Source organism: Arachis hypogaea, chromosome 3, assembly GCF_003086295.3.
Source record: "Arachis hypogaea cultivar Tifrunner chromosome 3, arahy.Tifrunner.gnm2.J5K5, whole genome shotgun sequence".
Classification (NCBI taxonomy): Eukaryota; Viridiplantae; Streptophyta; class Magnoliopsida; order Fabales; family Fabaceae; genus Arachis; species Arachis hypogaea.
In genome coordinates, this window is record NC_092038.1 from 23,221,567 (window position 1) to 23,232,487 (window position 10,921).

General features: G+C 36.0%; 1 protein-coding gene across 2 annotated transcripts; it reads right to left on the minus strand.

Moving 5' to 3' along the window:
- Positions 1-4,169: 4,169 nt before the first annotated feature.
- LOC112789876 (seed biotin-containing protein SBP65) lies at positions 4,170-6,492 on the minus strand. 2 transcript variants are annotated; one of them, XM_025831990.3, is made up of 2 exons: positions 5,186-6,492; positions 4,170-4,857 (listed from the first exon to the last, which is right to left on the minus strand). In XM_025831990.3, the coding sequence occupies exons 1-2, from the start codon at positions 6,206-6,208 to the stop codon at positions 4,357-4,359; spliced, it is 1,524 nt and encodes a 507-aa protein (XP_025687775.1). In that variant the 5' UTR covers positions 6,209-6,492; the 3' UTR covers positions 4,170-4,356. The 2 variants fall into 2 exon arrangements, with proteins under 2 accessions (XP_025687775.1, XP_025687774.1); XM_025831989.3 differs by having other exon boundaries at positions 4,170-4,860.
- Positions 6,493-10,921: the final 4,429 nt, after the last annotated feature.

Genomic DNA, 10,921 nt, shown 5'->3' on the forward strand with positions numbered 1-10,921 from the left:
AGAAACAGTTGAGCAGGTTCTTTGCTATGAAGGACTTGGGTCCTGCCAAACGGATTTTGGGCATGACTATTACTCGTTATAGAGATTCCAAGAAGCTTTATTTGTCACAGGAGAAGTACATAAAGAAGGTGCTTCAAAGGTTTGGCATGAATGATGCCAAATGTGTTGCTAGTTCTTTTGCTCCTCATTTTAAGTTGAGTACCAAGCAGTGTCCAACCACTGATGAGGAGAAACAAGCAATGGATGAAATTCCTTATGCCTCAGCTGTTGGAAGCTTGATGTATGCTATGGTGTGTACTAGACCAGACATTGCTCATGCGGTTGGTACTGTGAGTCGTTTTCTCTCTAATCCAGGTAAAGAACATTGGAATGCTGTTAAATGGATTATGAGATATCTCAAAGGTACAACTAACTTGATTTTGAGTTTTGGTGGTGAGAAACCTTTGCTAGTTGGCTTTACTGATGCAGACATGGCAGGAGATATTGATTCTCGAAAGTCTACTTCAGGTTATTTGGTCAAGTTTGCAGGGGGAGCTATTTCATGGCAGTCAAGGTTACAGAAGTGTGTTGCACTTTCTACCACAGAGGCAGAGTTTATTGCAGCAACTGAAGCATGTAAAGAGTTGTTGTGGATGAAGAAGTTTCTTGCAGCACTTGATTTTAAGCAAGACCGTTATGTCTTGTTGTGTGATAGCCAAAGTGCTATTCATCTTGCCAAGAATTCTACTTTTCATCCAAGATCTAAACATATCGATGTTAGGTATCACTGGATACGGGATGTGTTAGATTCCAAGTTGTTGGAACTTGAGAAAGTTCACACTGATGACAATGGTGCTGATATGATGACAAAAGCATTGTCAAGAGAAAAGTTTGAAACATGTTGTTTGATCGCCGGAATGGCGAGGGCCTCCACCTAGTCGAGAAGGGGGAGATTTGTTGGGTTTTTTTCTCTCCTTTGTGAGGCCCAAGCCCAACATTTTGGGGGTGTATTCTTGCACCCTAGTGTCACAACCCTAATTCATTTTTTGAGGGTTATTGAGAGTGTTAGAGAGTAGCCACAAAAGAGGGAAAGAAAGGGAAAAACAGAATTCCCATTTTTGTCCAAAGCAGCAAATTTCAAATGGCAGTTTCTCAGTTGTTCACCGTTGGATCGGCTTGAAATTTAAACTGCATATTCCTATCATCTTGTTCTTCATTCTGAACGGTGGAGATTTTAATTGGAGGTCTGTAGAGGGAGAAATTGGGTTCGACATCAGCTCTGTTTTTTGGGTATATTTCATCTTCTTGCCTATTATTTGTGAGCTTTGGTGCATTGATGTTTTGGCTGGTTATATGCACGTTTCTGTGCTTTGTTTGAGACTCTCTTGTACCTCATTTGATTATAGTGGAGCTATTTCATTGGTCTGGACGACCCGTGGTTTTTACCTCTCACATTGAGGGGGTTTTCCACGTTAAAATCTTGGTGTGTTCTTGTTATTGCTTTACTTGCTATATTTGCTTGTTATAGTTGCTGCCATATTGTGTTGTGAGTGCTTCCATATTGTTCTTGTGTTGGACATTTGTGTCGTTTCCGCTGCTAAGCTCTTTCACTCACAAGTTGCAACTCATTAGTGAAAGGCTCTTAAAAAAACCGACATGTCTAATATTAGTAGTAATAACTTTCAAATGAAAGATTAATATAGTATTTAAAATTTCTCAATGACCTATTAATCTTTCCTAAAAAATTTCCGAAACTTAATTAGAATAGTACAATGCTAGGAACTCAATATTTTTAATAAAAAAATAGCAATCGATTAGTATTATTCTAACAAAAATATTATTAATACATTAAAATTAATTATTAATATATTTATTAATAAATATATATAATTTATTTTATTTTAATATATATTTATATTTTAATATATATTTTATACTGATAATTACTTTTAGTATCTAATTTTAATATACACATAAACATAACATAGTCAGTAATCTAAATGCAAATCAAATAAAAAAATATAGTGTTATAGTTTCACTCACATAACATAGTCGGTAATCTAAATTACTTTTGTTATTTTATTGGAAGGGACAACAGCACAGTGTTATAGTTTCACTCACAATATTCAAACTTATATACAGTACTACAGCATTTACTCATCTTGACCTAACAAAAAATATATCTTAATTATTTTATTTTGATTTTGCCCCCATATAAATATAGTGCTGCTTATTGTGTTCATCATCCTCCAAATAATTACCACACTCTCAACTCCTCAAAATCAATAATCAAATCCTTCCCTCTTAACAATGGCGGCAAATACAATTCCAGTGGTGCAGGTCTCCATACTTGCACTCATCATTTTCTCAACATTCTTCTTCGTGAATTTCCAGGTTCTTCTTCCTAGTACCCTCCATGACCACCCATTGGTTCAAAGAAAACTCGTAAGCAAACGCCTTCTCCATAAACTAGGCATCGACCTATCGAAGCGTGCGCGAATTCTCGTAGAAGATGGTGCTCCTGGAACCGGAGGTGCTGATAGAATCTCACCTGGTGGACCTGATCCTCAGCACAATCGCCGAAAATCTCCACTGAGCAACTAGATTTGGTTTCTATAGAATTTGGCTATATACTATGCGCCACTACTCATGCATGATTACTTTGTTGTATGAGTTTAAAGATATATTTAGGGATAAGTACGATTTTGGTCTTTAAGGTATTGGTCGAAAATTTGTTTCGTTCTCAACTTTTTTTGCATACAAAATAGTCCATAACATTTAACTTGATTTTAAAATTGTCCCTAGGGTTTAACTTGATTTTAAATTTTTGGCGAGAAGTAGAGGCAGAGGTAGATCGTGAACACCTTCTTCTTCTTCTTTCCTTCTTCTTCTTTCCTTTTTCTTTTTTCTTCTTCTCTTCATCCTTTGCAGAAACACTTTTCTTCTTTTATTTTTCTTTTTTTTATTTTATAATTTTTTTATTATGAGTAATTTGATCCAAAATAAAAGATAATTTTAAAATTTGGTTTAAACTTTAGGGACAATTTTGTATATAAAAAAATATTAAAAACGAAAAAATTTTTTGACATATACATTAGAGACCAAAATCGTACTTAACCTATATATTTACTATGAAAGATAATTCTCAATTTGATTTCTAAAAATTTTCAATGTGTATTAATTAAGTTCCTGACTATATTATTCTGGGTACATTTATATAAAATATCAAGAGGATTTAATTGAACATTTTCTTTTTTTTTTTTACTAATTGTTTGTTTTGTACATATTTTTTTACCATTGAAGATAGTTTTTATAAATCATATTCAACGATGAATTATTATTCTATATTTTTTTCAATGGTGAAAAAATATACGTTGTCTTATAGAACTAATATTTAGAAATATTTCTCATAAATTTGTAGGTAGTATATACTACTACCCTTGAAAATTAAATTTCATAAATAGACACAGAATTATAGTATATATCAAAAGCCAGCGTGCAAGAAAATCCATGTCGTAGTATGTGAATTGAACTTGGTATATTTGTCGTCCAACGGAAAATTCATCATATATATATATATATATATATATATATATATATATATATGTTCGAGTCCTTCTACAAAATTGAAAAATAATTTAAAAAAAGAAAATGACGACGTAACATCCGGAGTGTAAAAGAAACACAAGGAAGAGAAGAAAATGAAAAAAAAAAAAAGCGTAACTCAAATTACTTGTATATAAAATTACTTGGAGTTACTTGTATATAAAATTACTTGGGGGTAGAGAATTACTCTATCGTTTCTATGTCATCATAATAATGATCTCAATGTATCGAAATTATTTCTTTTAAGAAAGCATTCTCATTTTGAAGGCCTATCGATGCAGTATATATATAGAGGATCTCGCTGCTAATTTGTTGCAAAAGCTTTTTCATATTTTCCCTGTGGCGTTGTTGGAATTCCTAACACCCGAATAACTTATATATTGTAATATCTTGTAGAATTTTGGTCCTCTGGATAGTATTTTTATACATAACTACTACCTTTCACTAGGAGAATCTTCTTGATGTTATTATTCCTTGGCTGACTAAAAATTATAACCAGTTATCGAGTTAACACTGGCAAAGGATGATACCGGATTTGCAATATGTAAACAACAAAAAAGATAAACGAGATGACAAACAAAACATTCAAAGGATGAAAACGGTAGTTCTCATATAATTATTCATTCATTCATTTATTTACAAACCCATAAAACGTACATGCTATTTATTCTCAGAACCGAATTATAAAAAACTGTTGCTTACTTATTTATCTACATCACCATAACCGTAAAAACAGATGAAACTTTCAACTAGCACACAATCAAAACTGCTTCACACAATGTTCTGCCTTTGCTCTGCTTCACCCTCTCCAACAACATACACTTGGGTTGTCTCTGCTATTTCTGCTATGGTTTCACCTATGGCATTCAGAACCCCACCACCACCACCACCACGACCCTGACTCTGCGCCTTCATTGCAGGTTTAATCATGGTTTCTCCAATCTCAGCCACAGTCTCACCTACTGCTCCCAGCACCTGGCTTCCTCCTTCATTCACATTATCCAATGGCTTCACCCTTTCACCACCATCACCCAATGTTTCACCAACGTTTTGATATGGTTGCTGTTCCCTTTGGTTGTTAACATTGCCCACAGTTCCTTTTGTTCCCTTTTGAATTGCTTGAGTAACTTGACCTTGAGTTTTAGCAACCCCGCCAAGTTGTGCACCTTGATCTCCCTGAAACGTTCTCTCTTCAGATCCTCTTCTCACTCCACCTTCCTGTTCTTGTCCTCCTCCTCTTTCAACAACTTCCGTTGATTTCTTCTTATCAATCTCCTGAATGCAATTGCCAAGTTTTCACTAATTGATAATAAGAGACTCGTGAACAAAATGCCAAACTCAGATCAACCATAAATCACAGTTTTACTAGTGAGGTATATATACCTAATCAGAAAATATAGTTAGTTAAAATTAGCCAATTTTAGGATTCAAGCTTATAATTTGAGAGTTAAAGTTAGGATTTAAGTTTATAATTTACGAGTTAAAATAAATAAAAGAATTTAAAAAAATAACTGATGTTAGAAGAAAAAAAAAAGGTTAATTTCTAGCATTCCTCTATTTAGAATACTAAAAAAGAAATTGGTTGGAGGAAGATAGAAACCAGTCTCTGAGCTGCTTTCTTGGCCTCCAGTTCCGTCTCTTTCTCATCCATCTTCCTTGCTGTATACTCCTTGGCACTATCACCAGCAGCAGCAGCCAACCCTTTAACGGTCCCCACCGACTTCGCGGCCAGCTCAGAAGCCTTCTGCCCAGCATACCCCGCCGCACCCTGGACAGCACCGGACACAACTTTGGTCCCCTCCACAGTCTTATCAGTCGAGTAATGCGCAGCACTCCACCCCGCCGCCGTAGCCTTGTCCTTCAAATCCACCGCAACTTCAGCGGCACTCTTTCCGCCTTCCACCGTCGCCTCTTTCGCTTTCTCCGCTGCTTGTACGGTGTATTCCTTCGCCTTCTCAGCCACAGGTGCTGTATATTCCTTCGTTCCCTTCGCTACTTTCGAGACGGTGTCCTTCGCCGCGACATAGCCTTCTTTTCCCTTCTCTATAGCGGTTTTATCTTGAGGGATTTGACTAGTGCCGGTTCCGGTGCCTTCGGCTGCTTGTTTTTCTATCTGGTACCTCTCTTGAGCTGCGGAAATTGCATCCATTGAATTCTGTTGAGCTTGACTTCTGTACTTCGAAATCTCTTCCAAGCTTGGCTGTTCATCATTCTTTTCTCTCCGAGTTTCGCCGCTACTCTCTTGTTCAGACCTAGAAATGCCTCCAAGATTTGATTGTTCTTTGTGTTTCTTTTCTTCTCCTTTTTTGTTTATGTCCTTTGCTGCTGCTTGTTGAGCCCGACCTCTGGAATTCTGCTGTTCCTTTTGTTTATGTTGATATGCTTTTTTGTTAATGTCACTTAATGCTTGTTCTGCTCTTTTTTGTTTATTCTCCTGAGTTGAATAATTCTTATGTTGTTGTTGAGCTTGGGAAGAAGAAGAATCTCTAACTTTGTCAGCACCCTGTTGCAACTTCTCGGTTGTAACAACATGGTGAGTTTGTGTTTGTGTTTTCATCTTATTAGAGTCCCCTTCTTGTTCCTGTGCCGTGTTTTCTTTGCGAGATATCTGCTGAGACGCCATTGTTTTGTTGTTCCTCCTTTAAAGAACCAAGAAACTGCTTTCTTTGTGGTGTAAGTTGCTTTGTGTTTCAAGAACTTTGGTGAAAATTATGGGCATATAGATGGATAGATAGATAGATGCATGGGAATGAAGTGTAAGTGTATGTGAAGTGGGGGGTTTAAAAGGAGAGAAAGGGGAAGGGGAAATGGCGGTTCGAAATTGTCAAAGAGGTGGAGATGGATGGATCAAGTTTGCATGCGGAAGGACATGTGGACGGTTACAACAACAAGTGAGGGTTGTGCACTTTGCACAATTCCCGTTGGAGGGTAGAGATGGTCATAGTTGTGGAGTATGGATCAAGCAGCACTCTTGGGGTGCTTTACATATCTGACACGTGGAAACTTGGAGCATCCTCGAGTTATTAGCATACTTACATACACGACACCTGTCTTGAGTATTTTTCTTTTCTTTCAAAAAGCTAAAACAAAAATTATCCACATCGTCCAGTCCTTCAAGAGGACATAAAGTACTTTAAATGTTTATCCCAGTCATTCTTATCAACTATTTTATCGAGTGAAATTAAAAGATTCGAATAAAATTTAGTATTATAACATCGAATCTTTTTTTTACTATAAAAAATTTTCGTAAATCTTATTCATGTCATTTTCTGATAAATAAGATCTTCTGTAAATAAAGAAAAGCTCAAAACATACTTAATAACACTGAATGAGAAAAGAAAAAATAACACTAGTTAAGTTTTTAGAGAGAAAAAGAAAATTTAGAACATTTTATAAGATAAAAAAGTAAATATATTATAATATTTATTGAGATCTGATTACAATTGGAGTGAGCTCCTCCTTGTATAGAGATCTCGAGATGACAACAATATCTTACAGAATTTAAATAGACCTATCCTACAATGCCAGGTGGAAGATAAGGATAAGTCTTATCTCTTTCTGATTTTACCTAGTCAAGTGACCGTAGTCGCTTTATTTAAATACACTCAATAATTATACATAGTGGGGACATAATCTTTAGTAAATGGACGGCTTAAAATAGTCTTTTGGAAGGGTCCCGTCACCATCTGAGAAAGATGACGTATCATCAGAGGCCAGATTGACTATTTTAAGATACATGTCTGGGTTTTGTAAATAGGTAAATGGATCTTCAATGCTTCCTTCATTAGGATCTTGGATATCTTGTAGATACGGGTCATATGGGTCTGAGTATGCACCTTCAGTCTCATTGGGTATGCCTGCATCAATTCTGGTCGGGCTTGGTGGTAGGGCATATACTCTTCCACCTAGATCTTTAGAATTTAGATCTTTATCAGAATTTTTATTTGTTGTTGGGATACACCTAGATGTGCTAGGCTGATCTCTTAGAGCATAAAAAGAGTATTGTCTAAATTGATTAATTATTCCTAAGGTTATGAATCTGGACTGGAACTCTTGGAGTGTTATTGGTGGAACATAAGTTTGGAATGGGAGTCTTTTGACTACATCTCTTTTTCTCATACATTCCAGGTTGTCAAAGTTGACAGAGATATTTGGTCAGGATACTTAAGATTGTCTTTTCATCTGTGGGCCATATTGTAGAGTTTCCAACAATGTCAATTCTATTCATGGTGTGTAGGTCTCCTCTAGTAAAATAACTCCTCTGTAAAGTGACAAAACAATAGAATTTTCATTTTTTATGAGAAGGTTTATCCTACAGTTGGTATCGGTCAAGCATGTAATATAACATTTCTCTTCATGCATCGAGTGGAGCATACATAGAGAATAACCGGACTAAATGGGGTTGTGCCTAAGTGCTGTTACACAAGATATGGTATACAGGAAAGATCGGCACTATAATGGCATATGTATATATGAAAGATAGAGTCTAGATATACCACATCATTTCTTCTGGTATAGGCCCTTGGATTATTGGTACAGTACAGAAAAGGGTGTCCATGTTGAAGTATCTTGGGTTTGGATGGATTTGGGTTATAATAAGGAGCTGGTGTATGACGAGAGGATTTTTGCTGGTAAAGAATTTCACAAAAATAATCACGTTGTAAGTATAGTTTCTAAACCAACAAAGAACCCTTTCATACAAAAGTTTGGTTGTCACAAGTAATAAAACCCAATAAAATTTATAACCGAAGTATTTAAACCTCGTGTTGTTTCTCAAGGAATTACAGGGAAGTATGATTTGTTATTGGTTATGGAAAAATGTATATTTTTTGGTTTTTGAAATAGGAAACAAGGAAATAAATTAACAATAAAGTAAATTAATTATTATGAAAACCATTGTAAGGTATAAGAACTGGAAATTCCATCCTAGTTATCCTTATCAGGTGTGATGAGAATTGGATATTGCTCCCACTTAGTTAACCTTTACTAAATAAAGGAAAGTCAAGTGGACTAATCAATTTGATTCCTCAAGTCTTTAGAGGGATCCAAATCAATCAGCAAACTTCAAATATCAATCAACAGCTGAGTTTGATAACTCAAGTGTCACCAATTACTCAACCAAAGCAAAGGAAGAAAAATTCAAATTATTTATATCATAAATAAAAGAAAGCAATCATAAATCTGAAATACCTCAAATTATATTAAATATAAAATCAAATCTTAACATGAGAATTCATAAATTAAAGTAATAGAATAAATAAAACTAGAAGATAACATAAATTAAAGGAACATTGAACCTGGAATTGTGAAGAAGAAATCCTAATCCTAAAAGAAATCCTAAGAGAGAGAAGGGAGCCTCCCCCTCTAAAAGCTACATCTAAAACCTAAAATTGTGAATGTAAAGTTGTGTCTCTGTTGTCCCTTCAATGGATGCATTCTTCTACTTTATAGCCTCTAATCTGTGTTTTTTGGGCTTGAATTTGGGCCGAAAAGAAGTCCAGAAATCGCTGGGGACGTTTTCTGCAATTTTCTGCACGTGGCGTCTGTCACGCGTGCGCGTGGGTCACGCGTTCGCGTCATTTGGAAGTTTTTCTTGTCACGCGTACGCGTCGCTTATGCTTTGCGCTAGGCATGCGTCCGCATCGTCCACGCGTGCGCGTCGCTTGGGTTCTGCGCGAGTCACGCGTCCGCGTTGTCCATGCATGCGCGTCGCTGTCATTTCTGTCAAAACTTCATTTTCGCGCGTTCCTTCCACTTTTGCATGTTTTCTTTCTGTTTTCTAAGCCATTCCTGCCCTATAAAGCCTGAACATACTCAACACACGGATCACGGCATCGAATGGTAATAAAGAATAATTATAATTACTAATTTTATGGTCTAGGAAACATATTTTCACATATATTAAGGAATAAGGAAGGAATTGTAAAACCATGCAATTTATATGAATAAGTGAACAAAGACTTGATAGAAACCACCCAATTGAGCATAATATAAATTATAAAATAGTGGTTTATCAGTGTAGCCAGTAGAACAAGGTTTGTCTAGCTAGGCAATCTATTTGAAACTCTGTCTGAGGTTTTGCTTTGAGAGGAAAATGACCGATCCTTCTTCTGTATGGGCTTCTGTGGAGCGGGAAATCAGAAAATAGAATGGTGTATGAAGGATTGTATGTACTTATAATGGGAATGTAATAGACTGATTTTGGGATTGGTTCCTTGGTAGGCCTAGACAGAAAATCAGCAAGTGTGTTTTGGTGTCCCTTTATGTGTTTTACTTTAAATTTATAATGAGAAAACCAGTCCTTTCATCGCAAGAGCTGAGAGTCTCATAGAATCTTTTAATTAATTTCAACATTGATGAGAAAGAGGTGTTATCCATCTCCACAGTGAAATGATAAGAACTGAGTTGAAAATTGAATTTTTCTTTCCCGCGTTTGACAGCAAGGATTTCTTTGTAAGTGGCATGGTAGTGTTTTTCTAATTCTTTGAATTGTCCACTAGCATGCGCACAGTAGTATCTTGTCCCATTAGTTTTCTCAAGTAACACAGCTCCCCAGAATTCATCACTAGCATCTGTCTGCAATATTCTTTTTCATGTGTTGGGAATCTTTAGAGGAGGGGGTCTTGTGTTATCTTCTTTAAGGTTTTGACAGTTGTAGTTTGTTCAAGTTTCCATGGTGGGGTTTTTTTTCAAGAGTTTTGACAGCTGGCTGGTGTATATGGTCACATCTGAAATAAAGTCTCTGATGTAGTTTACAATTCCCAAGAATCGTTGACTTGTTTGACTGTCATGCTTTCATCAGGGAAGTGGATTAATTCTTTGGCAATATGATCTCCTGGTTGAAAGAATCCTCTTCGAAGACCATCCCGAGAAACTCAATTTTTGTTTTTGCAAGAGAGCTTTTTTTATGATAGCATGATTCCCTGATTTTTTATGATTTGAGTGAATTGGGCTAGGAGCTCCTTATGACTGTTCTTTGAGAACAGTAAGATATCATCAATGTAAATGAGCATGGAGTGTAATATGGGCTCAAAGATTTTGGTCATTACCTTTTGGAAGAGAGATGGGGCTACTTTGAGTCCAAACGACATTACTATCCATTGATATTGGGCTTCAGGGATGCAAAATTCTGTTTTGTATCTATCTTCAGGATGGAACCCGATTTGCCGAAAGCCAGCCTTTAAGTCAAACCTGCTAAATATTTTTACGCCACTCAGCCTTTGTGTAATAACTGAGATTCTTGGTAGAGAAAATTTATCATCTTATAAATAGATATTAAGTGGCTTATAATCAATAACAAGCCTCTTTTTTCTTCTACTTTGTTTAGCCCTTTTTT

What these genes read in the sequence shown, in the direction of transcription:
- LOC112789876 (XM_025831989.3), bottom strand. Translation starts at nt 6,208, where the DNA reads ATGGCGTCTCAGCAGATATCTCGCAAAGAAAACACGGCACAGGAACAA. An exon ending in AGAAAGCAGCTCAGAGACTG is followed by an intron (nt 4,861 to 5,185) that starts GTTTCTATCTTC and finishes AATTGCATTCAG; the next exon opens with GAGATTGATAAGAAGAAATC.